The following is a 16,484-nucleotide window of genomic DNA, read 5'->3' on the forward strand; positions in this document are numbered from 1 at the left end:
AGATATGTTATTTTTTAAAATGGTGAAAGGTGACCAGTTTTCGGCTGTGGACCCAAATTCTGAATAAATAAAGACTAGTGAATTAGAGATGAGTTCATTTCTGCAAAACAATAAAGTCAAGATTTTTTATTAATTATTGCTTGTGATACGTGCCAAATGTGCACAGTTTCGTACTAGTCAATTGATACCAGTGAAATCGATCGAAAATTAATGCTCCCTTCGTCCATATAGTTTTGTTACAATTTTTTCATTTTCATTTATCCTATATAATTTAACATATTTTAATTTTATCATTTCTTAGTGAATATAATATTCCAATAACTCATTTTTACTCGTATTTTATTAACTTAATACTATAGAAAAGTAGGACGTATATTCCACTAATCTATTCAACTCATTTTTCATTACCTTTCTTAAAAGTTGTGCTCAATCAAAATATGACAAAATTATTGTGATGAATTGAGTAATTATGTGAAAAAATAAGAAGGAACAAAATTTGAGATCGACTGCTACAATTTTAACGCTACATAATACTCCCTCCGTTTCGTAGTAATAGAGACATTTATTTTTGCACTATTTTATATAATAATAAAATAAATAGTTAAAATGAAAAAATAGTAAATTAAAAAAAATAATATATATAAGAATCTTCACGGGATTTTAGGAATTGTTGATTAATGTGGTTAACTGGTAAGAGAAAGAGTGATTGTAAGTATTAAATCTTTCGATAGAAAAAAAAAAGTTGTTGTGTGTATTAATTGGAGACAGAAAGTTACCAAACATAGAAATGTGTCATCTTGATTGAGACAAACTAAAAAGGAAAGTGTGTCATTATAGTTAAGAAGAAGAGAGTACTATTTAGGAAATGATATTGTTTTAACAAGAAGAGGGGTGCAATAGGCGTCCCTCCGGCCTCCACTATGGGTGGGGAGTCGGGATGGGCAGATGACGGGCGTTGGGCCGGGGTAGGGGCGTTGCAACATGCGCCAGAAGGGGCGTGGCATCGGCCGACACCGTTGTACTAGTCAACACCATAATGATTACAAAAGGGAACGCATGACCATCATTTATATTTCTATTCATAACCGTGTTAGAGCTTATAATTTTAATTGTTGTATGATGTTTAATTTATTTTTTTACATTAAATGGCTATAACAAATAAATGAGGCCTGTGAATTTAATTACCCGTAACATAATTGTTTATTATTAAATGAGGCCCATTACAGTCATAAAAACAATGGATTTATAGTTCGCAAATCAATGGGCTAAATAATTATAGGCTATATAAGGTCGAATAATATTTATACCCATCAAACTGGCCCATATCTCCCACAGATTTCACTTTTCTTTTAGAACGTGGAGCACTTGCTAATTTATACGCATTTATTTCGTATTTACTATTTATTCCACACATTATTTGAACAAATAACTCGTTAAATAATTATATTATAGTAATAAAGTTACGGTGGCGTTCGGTTGCCGTGACTAATTATCATGGGACTATCCATCTAGGATTGAGTTGTGGGATTATTTTAGTTGGAGGGGGAGACTATGACTAATAATCATGAGACTATCCATCTATGATTAAGTTGTGAGGGTCAATCTTATGAACCAAACATGATACATATTTAATCATGAGATTTAGTCTTGCAAACGGAATATCCCCTATAATAAATTAATACGAGTACAATTTTAATCAAGAGTAAAATAGAGTGTGAGTAATCTATTGTGATGAAGATATATATTTTTTCTCCCACACTATTATTGCACACTATTCTAAGAATGATTTTCATCCATAAAGAAATCGTCAGGAGAACAAAGGCGATACGCATTAACAAAGACAAAATGATATAGAAGAGAGAGAAGTTGATTTGTGGACATTCAAGACGACTTAAGCGGTAAGGTGATCAAAACTCACCGTTTCCATTCACCAATCCAAGAGAAAGAAGGAAAAGATTTAGTACTCCTACATAAGATCATAGTGATTGTGTTCTCTAATGAATCGTTTTATTCAAATAGATAGAATAGGCAAAGAAATAAAAACACGTAATTTTTTTAGGTGAAGAACATAGTATTATATATACTCCTATTTATACTTTGGCAGATCTAAATAACAGATTTGGCGGGGGTTCAAACACAATAAAATCGATGCTATTGAAAGGCATGTGAACCAATGAATGCCCCCAAGTCAAGAGGATTGATTAAGAAAAGGAAGCGTGGAACAGTCAAAAGATTTAGCCCATGTAGAATCGTATTATATCCATTTTATTCGGGAGAAAACATATGATTAAAATGGGTAGATTTTCCTTTGGATTCTAGTGCTTTGTGCATGGTCTTGTCGTTGCCAATCAATGTAAAAAGTAAAACTCCATGAAAAGTCACATCTATGTCTGCTCTCATACCTACACACTACTTATTCCATTCATCGATATTCACCCCATTTCAAAAATTAACAACAGTAAAAAAATGTAGTAGTACTGGCAACTAAATCAAACTTAATTAATTAGCCCATCCACATCCAAATCCAAGTACAAGGAAGAACAAAGCATGATGTGGTAATGAAGAAGGAAACGACGACGTACTAATTAATGAAAAAGGTTAAATTCTAGTAGTGACATGGCATTTTCTTGGCAGCTTCAAAGGCGAAGGGTCCGACGGTGAAGAGCTCAAACGGGAAGGGCTTGGGCGGGGGCGGCTGCGGCTTGCGCATTAGGATAGCGCCGACAGCGCCGGCGTGGAGGTTAGTGGGGTGCGTGCAGGTCGGCGAGGGGGATGAGACGAGGGAGACCTTGCATTTGTGGGAGCCGGATGTGGTCAGCTTCTGCGGCATGAACAGGAAGTAGCCGTTCTTGTCTGTCGTCTTGTGCTCCACTAGCGTCTTCCTTGTGTTGTTGCATTCCAGCTTCACCACAGCACCTGAGGACAAATAATTATATCAACCATTCATCATCAACATCTTTTTTTTTTCATTTTTAATTATTTAGTGAGAGCGAAAGGTACCGGGAAGAGCAGTGGCATTGACGAGAGTATCGATTCCCCTATATTTGCAGGATTTGCAGAAGACTACGCCCTGAACAGCCACCATCTTCCTCGTTGGTGGGTGTGATGGGGGCTTGACGGGCGGGTGTGACGGCGGCTTGACGGGCGGGTGTGACGGAGGCTTAACGGGAGGGTGTGACGGAGGCTTAACGGGAGGGTGCGACGGCGGCTTAACGGGAGGGTGAGCCGGCGGCTTAACTGGTGGGTGTGACGGAGGCTTAACGGGAGGGTGAGCCGGAGGCTTGAGGGGAGGGTGTGACGGGGGTTTAACGGGAGGGTGCGATGGCGGCTTAACGGGAGGGTGCGATGGCGGCTTCACTGGCGGGTGTGATGGTGGCTTAACGGGAGGGTGAGCCGGAGGCTTCACTGGTGGGTGCGACGGGGGTTTGAGTGGAGGGTGCGTGGGTGCTGGAGCAGGGGGGTGATGGTGGTGGTGGTGGTGGTGGGGTGGTGGAGGAGGATGAGGGGCTTGGGGTGGAGGTGGGTAGGTTGGGAGGGTGACATCGGCGGTGGCGGTGGCGGTGAGGAGAAGGAAGGAGAGGACAAAGGAAGTGGGGAAAGAAACAAATGCCATGATGTGAAGTGAACTGAGTTGCAGAGTTGCTGAGGGCACTTTATTTATAGAGGCTTTATAGAAACGGCATAATATCAATTGTGTTGTGTCATGTGTGAGACAAAGTTGACTAGTATAGGAGTACATTTTTTACACCATATCAATTGTATAATTAAATGGGTTGAGTTTAATTTAGAGTAAGGCCAAAACTGATCTTGAACATATACTTATATTACAGTTTTGGTTGTAGATATTATCTTTTGAATTTTTACATTCCAAACATTTTAATTCGGATCACAATCAGTCCAAAATTAAATGTCCCGTCAACTTTTAATGGTCAACATTTTTTTTATCTCAATTTTGACTAAATTAAGCTATGATTACTAACTACCTAACTACTGCTCGCCGGTACTCATGAGCAGCAGCCCCATCTCTTTCTCATGCTCGCCCTCGGTCAGCCGTTCGATTTCCAAGTCTTAAAGGTTGATTGATTTGTTCTATTACTCATTAAAGATTGGTTACATATGGTTATAAACGGTAGTGCAGGATAAATGGTAGTATGAAAAACCTGTGACTTTGGATGTTGGAAAAACAAAAAGATTTGCGTTGGCTGCCAAAAGGATTGAGGAATACTCTCTTGAATTTGGTTTTTGGTCTCTGATAAACAAGTTTCGAGACTCAATTATAAAACTTGTTGATTAGAGAGGATAGACTAGAATTTACCTTCGTTTGAGAATTGGAACCCTCTCTTCTCTTCACTGCCTCTAGTTTCTTTTTCGTGAAATGAGAATTTTGTTTGTGAGGCGAACGGATTAGGGTTGGAGAAATTCCGAAGAGTATTGGCGGAATGAGAAATGCCGAATAGATCGAGTTGTATCATAATCATCTCTCCAGCGAAATTCCTGATGCATTCTCCGGTCTCACTTCGTTGCTACGTTTCGACACATTGGAGAACAATCTGACCGTGAAAATCCCCCGAAGTCTGGCGGAACAGCTTTACTAGGGAGTTGGTAATCATATCTAACAACATAATTTGGTCAAAATCGGGATTAAAAACGTTGACCGTTAAAATTTGACTACACAATTAATTTTGGACCGATTGTGATCCGAGTTCAAATGTTTGAGGTGCAAAAATTCAAAAGATAATGTCTATGACCAAAATCGGAAAATGGGTATAATGTTCAGGACAAGTTTTGTCCTTTACTCTTTAATTTATTTAGCAATAACATAAGTTACCACTTTACTCTTTAATTTATTTTGCGGTGACATAAGTTACCGCTTCATTTATGAAGGATAAGATGAGTTGTAGTGAAGCATGAAATCTGATGATTAGGGAGGTGATTAAAATAAAATACATAGGTTCAATCCGTAATAACTCTACGATTATTAAAGGGGCTATATATGATAATAGGTGAAGGTAAGAAGATGATGTCTCATGTGAGCTATCAAATATGGAAATTATTTTTGTCGTGAAAGTCTCTGTGTTTAGAAAAACAAAAATGTGTTGAGTTTTTCAAAATGTGACATGACTTTGTAATGTGTATTGTATTCTCATTTGAAAGTGTCTTCAGGATTTGATAGCGCATTCAAGAGTGTAATCAGGTAGTGATAAACTTGGTAACCAATTCTCGGATTTTTTTTTTCAGTGATTGCGTCTTTGTATTTTATTTCCCTTGAAATGAACTGCTCACTCCATTCGCGAATAGTAGTCCCGTTTTCCATTTTAGTCCATCTGTGAGTAGAAGTCTTGGTTCACTTTTACTATAAATGTAATAGGATCACATCTTCCACTAACTAATTTAATTCATATTTTATTTAAAATTAATATATATTTAAGTGAGACCTCTATTCTACTAACTTTTTTATAATTCACACTAATTTAATACTCCCTCCGTCTCAGATTAAGAGTCACTTTTTGCCATAAAAGTCCGTCCCAGTTTAAGAGTCACTTTTAGAATTTTCCATATTTGGTTATACAATTTTATACAATTCTTCATTATCTACATTAAAATAAATCAAAACAAAAATCAAAAGTCAAAAGGGACCCACCTTCAACCAACTCCACCATCTCACTTCATTTATTACACACTCCACCATCTCACTTCATTTATTACACACTTCAACACTTTCTTAATATCGGAGCCATAACAATAAGTGACTCCAAATGTGAGACGGAGGGAGTATAACATTTTTTAAAATTCGTGTTAGGTGGATTGAGTGAGTAATGAATAAAACAATGAAACATTGTTGGATTCAATAAAAACCTAAATTTGGGATTGTGGCAGGTGAAGAGAAGTGTAGTATACGTAATAGGACGGCAGAATCCTGAAACTCGGTGGATTTAAGTGGACTCAAATACTACATATACATGGTACTGTATTTTGGACATTTATTGATAATTGACAAATGCCAGCCAGCCTGTCTAGATATGGCCTAATTAAATGCTCCAAGCCCAAGGTAAATTCTTTTCACTTTGATTATTTGTGATTGCTAATTATTTTTGATTTGGACCTAATCATTTTCGTTATCATTTCGAGTCAAGAAAAAAATGCTAGTAGTACTATTATCATAAATTTATAACGATACCCTACCTGGGAGTGCTATATTTTTATCTCAATAGTACTTAATTAGTAATTACAATTAAATAATAATTTTTAGATATTTAAATTACAACAAATCTATGTGATCAAATTTTGTACAACCAAAATTTAGTTTATTTGACCAAAAATAGGTTTATTTATGCATTTAATTAAAATATGTAGATGCATATATAATACATGGAAAGTGCATAATATTGTGGTCATATATTTATAATTTTTGTATAATTTTTTATTTTTTTAGAACTATAAATATAATTAGTACATACTTTAATTCAAATATTAAAAACAATAGAAAGAAAATTCAAATATAAATATAAAAAATGAGGTTAAAGGCTAATAAGTCTTTTTAACTTATCCACTTACTATATTTATAATTTTAATATATAACTAATCCATCAAATTATTAATATAACCTTATTTTGGTTGTACAAAATTTAGTTGTTTATCATTACTCTTTAAATTAAGGGTCTAGATCATTAGCTCGGAATGTCGATCAACAAAAAAATGTCAATAAGGGTATTAAGGCCAATTTACAACAAATTAGTTGTAACTAACTTTTGAAAAATATCCAAAAACTTTAAAACGCATATAACTTTCTCGATTAAAATTATATTTTCGCACAACATATATCAAATTAAATATAATTGCATAAGGATTCTAACGAGATCTCACTTGCATATGTTCCGATGTCAAAATTTGAAATTGTTTTGAAAATTTTCAATTTTTTTGAATAGCAATAAATGTCAACATGATATATAAAATATGTCAATATAATACATGAAGAATGTCAATATAAGCAATGTGTTAACATTCTCAAAGCATTGTGTCGACATTCTCAAAGCATTGTGTTGATATTTTCGAAACAATATATTGACATTTTCATCTAAAACCCTAATTTGGTAGTTTTTTTTATCTTTTTTTATTTAATTAATAAAAACGAAAATTACACGTGGCAAAATTATAGACCACAAGTTTTCTAAAATCCTATGGTCTTAAATTAGTTGTAGTTAACAATTACTATATGATGAGTTAGCAATTCATCCCTCTCCAATATTCTCATCCAGCCATACATAAATTAGTCTGCTATCATAAATTTATTCATCTAGCCATACATAAATTAGTCTGCTCTCATAAATTTATAGTGAATTACATAATTTGTCTGCAGTGGGAACTGATTATACTCCGTACGTGTTTTATTTCTAAAATTTACCATCATTTATTTGACTTTGTGATGTGAGCATGTGGGACGCTTTACAAATTTCATCGTCTATTTTGTTTAGGTTCTTAAGTAGTTTTAATGGATCGGATCCTGTTCATTAAAAAAAATTAATACTACTAAGTTTAGTAGCAACTGCTATCACATGATTCAATTAACATCGGAAATAAGAATGATAGATGAAATTAACATAGCAACTGCTATCACATAATTCACGTGAAGCAAATAACTACTACGTCAGTTTTAATAGTAGTTTCAATTACTTTGTATAGACGTATATATCATATTTTACAAATTACAATTATAGTATGTTACAATTTGCGAAAAAAAGGAATTAATAAGCGGTATAAAGTAAGTATACATTACATAGCATCCTAATTGGAAAATGTACGTATTTCAGACGGTAGTTTAATTTTGATTATTGCATAAGTCAATGGGTAGCAATTTTCACAACATATTACAACTAGTATATAGGAAATAAAATAAAATATAATGACTGCGTACAATATCCCATAAATGAAGTAAACGGGGTCAGAATTATAATAAGCTTAGCAATAATTATCGATCACGTGAGTGGAACTTAATTCAATGCAACCAATGAAGAAGTAGAAGAGAAGATAATTAGGTGTACTAGTATAATAACAATTGGCTGCAAAATATATTAAATCCTACGTAAATCCCGCCATTTTTCTTGTGCTCTCAGTTTACAAGCACCGCGACTGTCGCATCAAATTGAGTTATGCGTTTACCAAACCGTACATTAGATTCGAATTTCTTATCCATTCAATGTGATATGTCAAACTCTACTCTCTTTACTGTGAGACAGTCTCTTATGAATAAAAGTACCATAGTAGTATTCCCTTCGTCCCCCCAAGGAAAATGACCTTTTCCTTGGGTGACATGGAATTTTATGCAAATTGATTTCGTGTGTTGAGAGGAGAGAGTAAAGTAAAATAGAGAGAATAAAGTAGAGATAAAGGTGTTTCCATTTTAAGTAATGAGTCATCTTAGTTGGGACAAACTAAAAAGAAAAGTGAATCATCTTTAATGGAACGGAGGGAGTACTACTTAATAATTTATATTTATATTTTTAAATTTGCAAATTTGTGTTGATGGCATCAAATTATTATTCTACAGGCTTCACCTTTCATTTTGTTCTTTCGTTTTCGTTTTCTGAATTTTGTGATAGGCCTTCTGCAAAGTTTTGATTTTATACTACTACTATTTTAATTGCGGTGTATATTGAAAATGGGCTGCTGTATCGTTTAAGAATTCCAGTGACTAATTTTGAACATATACTTTGAAAGTAATGTAATTTAATTGAGTAAAAAAAGAGGTTCAAATGAGAGGAAACCAAATAATCTATAAAATTATCGATTTTGTATCTATCTTTAATTAAATATTTTATATTATATATATGATACAAATTTTAATAAAATGTTTGCTATTGAGTGATATATGCAGTTATAAAGTCCCCGGTCCTAAGAGCATCCACAATAGCGGCTAGCCCACCGGCTAGCCGATTTGAGGGCGCTGGCCGCCATTGTGGCGTGCCGATCGGCCAGCGCCAATTTTTCGTTTTTTTTTTAATTTTTTTTGAAAACCTATATATACGCGATTTTAGTTTCATTTTCATATGCACCACTTGATTTAACGAGTTTTCTCTCTCTCTAAATTTCTCGTACAAGAGCAATATCGAGCGATGGACAACAACAACGAGTCAAGTCCGGCGACGAGCGGATCTCAGACTCCCACGGTACCCGTGGGATCCGAATGGGGCCAGATGGGCGGGCGGATGGGCCCTGTGGTTTAACATCCCTTGGCAACAGTTGATGGGGATGATGGCTGGAGCGCCGGGGGGGGGGCACGGTCTATCGTCCCTCTCTTGATTTTTTGACGGCTTCGTCTCACACGTCGACCCAAGTGGAGACGCAGTTCACTGGCGATGACCTTTTGTCATTGCATGAGATGGGGATCAATCTCGGGGAGCCGGACACTCCCGTGATAGCGGGTCGGACCGCGCCGAAGAAGAAGAAGACCAAGGGGAAGGGCAAGGTGGTTGGCGAGTCGTCGCAGCCCGCTGTTCACGACACCCCATACGGAGGAAGTGGACTAAGGATGAGTACGCCGTCGTAGCCAAGGCGTGGTTGTCGGTTTGCGACGATCCGCTGGTTGCGAACAACTAGCGGGTCGTCAACATGTAGGCGAAGATTAGAGCAACCTACAGGAGGAACTGCCCGCACGGAAAGGACTACAGCGGGGAGGAGTGCCGGAAGGGGTGGGAACGCATCAGGGCCGCGGTCGGCTGATTTTCGGGGTCGTACGCCAACGCCCTCCGCCGGCTGACTAGTGGGCGAATGTTAGGTTTGGTATACTGAAAAGCATGTTTCGAGCAAGTTTCGCGCGAATAGAATCTTGCTTGTATACGTAAAACTCTACAATCCACTTTTAACCCGATTCAGTATTATTCGAGCAGTCTCGCACGAATAGAATCACTATTATTATTACATTGTGTTTGCTTGTGCATTTATAAGATGTTTTACAAACATTTAAATGCATAAGAAGTAAACAAAGTCTAAGTCTTTTGCTTAGTAGACCGGTTTGGGCGTCGTCCACTTTAAGGTAACACGGTCGGATCTATGCAATGCTTTGCAAAAGAAAAGAAGAATTTCACAACCTACATAGGCTTTGGCTACCTATCGTGAAAGGTTGCAATGTCGGTCATATTTCTAAGCCTTATCGAAATAAGATGACATTGGTGTGGTATAGATGAACGGATCTAACAGCAAGACGTGTCTTTATGCTATCTACCGAAAGACTAGGTCTTGCTAAAATACTATTTCTTAATCTACATATGTTAGCATTGAGCATACGGTATTGATTATGCACTACTTTGACTTATCAAACGGTGCGGGTTTTTCGCAACCCAATAATCCTGATATATTGGGTAGTGGTGATTAATATCTAGCGGTGCTAGGATTGCTATTATGTTGAAACGTGCGCGAGGTGAGTCTCGTTTGATAATGTCCTCAAGAGGAGCTCGAACAAGGTTTTATTATTCGGAAAACTGGCCAGTTGGAGTTTTATTACTCTATGAATAATAAATAAATGTTTCTTGCTAAGTCCACCCTTGGAATTAATAAGATATTAATTAATTAAGTTTATAGCAGACATTAATTAATTAATGGACATTTACATCTTAAGCGCGGGAAATAAATAATAAAAGTGGAAACCCGGATTACTTGTAATTTCGGATTTGGATGGGGAGAGTTCAATATTACTTCTGTAGTGGCTGCTCGTAATATTCCAATATAAGCTTGTATTAAATTGTGGGTTCAATTTAATTAGTAAAAAGCTAATTGGGGAAGCCCATATCCAAAACCTTCCATAGATCCCTGTCTGGGCCCAAAAGGAACTTAATATAAATAGGAGAATAAAGGAGACAGAAATCATTCATTAATTTCTCTACAAAATTTCGTTCCTTTCTCTCTACAGAAGGAAGTGAATTTTTCTTGATTTTTCTCCTCCGTGAGAATATCAGCTCATCCTCCGTGAGGAATTTTTCTGTCTTCTTTATTCGAGTCCTAGTATTTTGATAAGATCAGCCCACCCTGATATCGAGATACAGTTCGGGAACCAGAGAGAAGATCCGTGGTCTAGTATCGAAGATCATCACGTGGAGAAGGCGTGAGCAATCGACGGTTCTTTGGAGAATCAAATCGGTAACTCTAAACCGTAGAATTCATGTTTTAGGATTTACTTTCTTTGAACATGAATTATTTGCGTTCTAGCATGCAATTATCTGTTTAACATGTGAATTGATTAATCGCATAATCGGTCAAATAGATCCACGTCTGATTTATTTGTTTTGTACAAGTCTTCCGCTGTGCAAGGGGCACCAAAACCCTAGCACAGAATGAGGAGGACGCCCGGAGGATAGCGGAGAGTCAGTTCCCCTTGCCGGCGAAGTATAAGGAGTTCACCTTCACGGGAATGCTATGTGTTCTTGAAGGACTCGAGAAGTTCCGGGCGGGGTGCGACGTTGGGTGGCCGAAGAAGCGAGAAGGCCGAACTATTCGGCGACTACGGCGGCGCAGCGCGGTGGATCCCACGACCTCCCCCGGATGCTAAGGAGTTTCCGTCCTCTCCATCCGTTACTCGTCGCCCTCGCCCGATTGGCCAAAAGCGGGCGCAACGGGCAGCGAGGGGAGGATCCCCCCTATCGCCCCAGGAGGTCATCTCGGCACCCCCACGCGCGTACACCTTATTCTCGCGTGCAAAAACGGAGGAACGGATGTACAAGGTCTTCCAAGAGTGGAAGGCCGCAACTGACCCCACGGAGAAGAGGTTTCTCCACTCGATGCTCGAGAACATACAGGTGGATTTGGATGCCTCGAGGGCACTGGTGGGGGGTTCAGACGCGGGCTCAGATACCCTGGGTGGCGGCGGCGAGGACGGCGGCGGCGACGACGAGGAGTAGAGAGCGGCGGGGCTCGTGTGTGGAAGCCCATTTTTTTTAAAAAAAAATCATGAATTTTTTTTATCTATGTACATTTTTTTTTATGAAATAAATGAATTTTCCGTATATGTCTCGTAAATTTAATTCTGTAATTTAATCGTAAATTTAATTCCGTAAATGTAGTTGTTTTGAATTATTTTTATTGCGGCTGGCTTAAGGCTAGCCTATTTGAGTAAAATGCTGATGTGACAGGTGGATTTTTAGTACTGATGACGTGGCAGAGAGAGAGAGTGGCTGGCCTATGGCTGAGCTATTTTTATTGTAGATGCTCTAAAGGAGGTGGAGGTTGTTACAAGGTATTTATATTCTATTTACTCCGTACCACTTTAATAGTCTTGGTTTACTATTTATGGGTGTCCCATTTTAGAAGTCCGGTTGAAATATTCTATAAATGTTATTAGGCCCCATATTCCACTCACATTTTTCCACTCACATTTTATTATAAAACTAATATACAAAAATAAGACCACATTCCACTATTTTTTCACCAATTTTCATTTACATTTCTTAAAACACATGCTGAACTTAAATAAAATGGGTAACTGCTTTTAAAGTCACAACTTTCCATGAATTCCGGTTTTTCCCCGAACTTTAAAAAGTTCGTGTTATGTCACGAACTTTATTGTCGGTTGCCATTTTCCCATGTCAGGTTTTCCAGTCTAATTCAAACTGTTCGTTTTCTATTAAGACAATGTCCAAATTTTTTTATCTTACTATCGTTATCTTCGCCTTTGAAATACCTTCGCGTGGGTACCTTGTACGCCTCAATCGGAACTCGGATAAAGATAAAAGAATTTGTATATTGTCTTAATAGGAAACAAACTATTTGAATCAGATCGGAAAACCTGAAATGGGCAAATGGCAACCGACAATAAAATTTATGACATTACACGAACTTTTTAAAGTTCGTGGAAAAAACCAGAATTTATGGAAAGTTGATAACTTTAAAAGCAGTTACCCCTGATTAAAATTCATAAAGTGAGACGGAGGGAGAAACTATTACTGATGAATTTAACATTGTAATTGCAATGGAATGATAGAGGAAGTGACCATCATAATAATATTTTACTTTTCATAATTATTTCATTTTTTTCCAATAAGTGCTTCTTGATGTTCGATTAAGAGTTGGCTTTTATCAGGTATTGTGTTGAATGGCATTAGAAACTGTAAAAAAAGTTTGGCGTTTGGTAAATTTTAAAAATTACTACTATTACAATAATTTATAACATAAAAAAAAAAGTGTCCACAAGTTAAGGGCAAATTATCAGGAGTACCTTTTTAGGTTGTTTCTATTTGCGTTATTTAATTTTAGTTTGAGACAATAACAATAAGGATACTTTATGAAGCTTTTATTAGAAATTGGTCACTCACCCCCCAAAAGACGTTATAAAGAGGAGGACTATCCATACTTATATAGACAAGTTAGTATCATTACCAAGTCGATGTGAGACAAGATTTAAGAGTTTTAACAACGTTGGTGATATAATTAGACACATGGATTAGCATCATTAATAACATTAAAAAATGCCCTTATCCGATTTTTTTTGTTGTATTGAGACTGTGAGACGAAGTTTTCCATGAAGAAAAGAGGACCTTATTGAGAATCTGTCTACATTTCTATTTACTTTATATATGGAGTATGATTATCCATACTTATATATACACAAGGATTAGCATCAGTAATGACATTAAAAAATGCCCTTATCCGATTTTTTTTGTTGTATTCAGACTGTGAGACGAAGTTTTCCATGAAGAAAAAGAGGACCTTATTGAGAATTTGTCTACATTGTGTGTAGAATGTGTGGTGTGTGTGATAACTTATACTATCTCCGTCCACCAAAATTTGTCTCATTTTTCCATTTTCGTCCGTCCTCTAAAATTTGTCTCATTTCACTTTTACCATTTTTGGTAGTGGACCTCATATTCCACTAACTCATTCCTACTCACATTTTATTACTCCACTAACTTTTTCACTAACTTTCCATTATTATATATTTCTTAAAATCCATGCCGGGTCAAAATGAGATAAATTTTGGTGGACGGAGGTAGTAGTAAGTTATATGTTGTCAGTATCCTATTATTATTGCAAATACAAATTTACAATTTTTTGAATGAATTGAAAAAGAAAACATGGTAAATTTTTGGTGCACAGATAGACTATATAATAACGTTATAAATAAATTTAAAAGCCCATAAAAACAGTATGGGCCATAATTCCCCAACAATAAGGTACGTATTTAATAAACAAGATAGTAATTAATGGAAGAATTGGTTCAAACGCAGGTGTAAGGAGGGGGATAGAAAGCGAGGGGTCGAACAGTGTAGAGCTGAAAAGGGGAGGTGGCGTTGCCGTTGATGGCGGCGGGTTTGAAGAGAACGCCCTCGCCGTAGATGATAACGGGACAGACAGCTCTTGGAGAGGAGACTAAGAAGATCTTGCACTTGTGGGCCCCCCAACTCGTCACCTTCACCGGCTTGAAACTGAATTCGCCATCGCCGCCCGTCTCCGTCTGCTCCTCCCAACTGCCCTTCTTTCTGTTATTGCATTGCAGTTTCACCACCGCACCTGCACGTATATTTGTACTCCACAAATAGATATACATATACTAGTAGTATGATTGTATGAATTCGTAGTATGAAATACATACTAACCGGGAAGAAGATCGGTTTTGATGACTGAGCCGGGCCCACCTTCCATCACACAGTAAACGCAGCTAACATACCCCTCGATATACACTTTCTTCCTCGCCGGAGACGATCCGACCACCGCTACCAGATAAAACACCACAAAATTAGCAAACCAAACGCCACCCATCATCCTCATCTCATCTACTACACTTTTAGCAGGAACGGATGCGTACTAATCAATTTATACACATTAACCGAGTATTTGCTGGAGTGTTTTCTAGTAATTTAAGGCATGTAATTAATCCTAGCTCTTCGATATCAGGATACACGATTAGTACATTACACGCAATACATAAATATATATATATACATACAGAGAGAGATGATCAAAATAAGAATGCATTCAAATCCAGAAATGCAGCTCAAATCTTGGCCATAAGATTAGATGATCTTGTATATTGCTGGCCGAGATTTTTACACTTGAGCATTTTTTTATTGCCACATGACAGCTTATTATTCGTCCACGTGTACAAATGATTGGCTAGGAATGATGGTATGGTGTTATTTAAGAGGTGTTGTCATTTTAACGCACCCCTATATATATCCCCATTGGAAGTTTAAATCTATATATATGTACTGGCAATTGCATGCTTCAATTAGCATTAGTATATACTTACTCCGTTCCATGTTAACTGAGTCATTTTGAGAAGTTTCAAGATAATTGAGTTATTTCTATTTTTCGCAAAAAGTAACTTTCTCTTTAACTTTATTCTTTCCTCATCTCTCTTATTTTATTCACCATCCATTTAAGTTTAACACACTATTCTTAAACTATGTGCCGGAAAAGAAATGTCCAATTAATAAGGAACAGATAAAGTAATTTTTACACATTTTGTTGACAAATTTCCACTTTAGTTTTTTGTTTTCGGAGTTTTTAGTTTCCCTCCCAATTTTTGTATTCTACAATCTTACGTCAAATACAAATTGTATAATGTTGCACATAAAATTTCGAAATAATAATTTGTTTAATAATAAGAGTCATATTTCACTTTTACAATAAATGGTAAGTATGACTCACATTCCATTAACTTATTCCACTCATATTTTATTACTTTAAAACTAACTTATATAAAATATGACCTATATTCCATTAATTTATTCAACTCATTTTTATTCATTTATATTTATTAAAACCCTTGCCCAAACCGAGTTATGATTTTTGCAGGCCCACTCCTTCAAGGAATACGAGGTCAAAGGAAAATAGTTCAAAAGATCGAGATTGAGTATAAGTTCAATCATATTACTCCAATTAGTAGTATAGTGATAAATAAATTAACTTAATACAAGTACAATTTTCATCTATCTAAATCAATTCTATAAGTAAACGCCCAAATATAGGTGTAAATCCCTATATATGATTAGATTAGAATAATATTGGATCTATGCATAGGTTTCCATGAGCTAGCTTGTGATTTGTAATGTTAAATCTCATAATGAGCACACCTAGGCATAATAACTACTTCTTGCTATCACAAAAAGGACTGGAGCAAAGAGTCAACAGTGAGTACACACCTTGGGGATTTCAAAAGGTTAAGAAATAAAAGACGTAGAAATTAAAGAAAAATGAAGAAGAAAGAGTGAAATCTAACTCGATACAGATCCGAGGAAGTTCTTCTTGAAATCGATCATGCTCATAGCTTCTGCATTTGGCGGCTAGATTTCTTCAGTTTAACTACTACTTACCATAAAGAATGGAATTTTGGAATGTACCTCACATGAGATTGTATAATCAGCATAAATGTAACGCTTAATATCATGCATGAATAATGAAACATAAATGCACGAACCAATTAATTAAATTTTAATGAATTAATTTTGCATGTACGTACGGTAAGTAAGTAAAACTAGTGAAAAGCAAGGATTGAAAGT

General features: G+C 36.4%; 2 protein-coding genes across 2 annotated transcripts; both read right to left on the minus strand.

The window, feature by feature from the left end:
- Positions 1-2,478: 2,478 nt before the first annotated feature.
- On the minus strand, positions 2,479-3,633 carry LOC125202836 (non-classical arabinogalactan protein 31). Its single transcript, XM_048101314.1, has 2 exons — positions 3,001-3,633; positions 2,479-2,916 (listed from the first exon to the last, which is right to left on the minus strand). Exons 1-2 carry the CDS (start codon positions 3,611-3,613, stop codon positions 2,606-2,608), a joined length of 924 nt encoding a protein of 307 aa, XP_047957271.1. The 5' UTR covers positions 3,614-3,633; the 3' UTR covers positions 2,479-2,605.
- A 10,452-nt stretch (positions 3,634-14,085) lies between these two features.
- On the minus strand, positions 14,086-14,782 carry LOC125223999. Its single transcript, XM_048127364.1, has 2 exons — positions 14,580-14,782; positions 14,086-14,493 (listed from the first exon to the last, which is right to left on the minus strand). The coding sequence occupies exons 1-2, from the start codon at positions 14,749-14,751 to the stop codon at positions 14,201-14,203; spliced, it is 465 nt and encodes a 154-aa protein (XP_047983321.1). The 5' UTR covers positions 14,752-14,782; the 3' UTR covers positions 14,086-14,200.
- Positions 14,783-16,484: the final 1,702 nt, after the last annotated feature.

The sequence above is a fragment of the Salvia hispanica genome, chromosome 1, assembly GCF_023119035.1.
Source record: "Salvia hispanica cultivar TCC Black 2014 chromosome 1, UniMelb_Shisp_WGS_1.0, whole genome shotgun sequence".
Lineage (NCBI taxonomy): Eukaryota > Viridiplantae > Streptophyta > Magnoliopsida > Lamiales > Lamiaceae > Salvia > Salvia hispanica.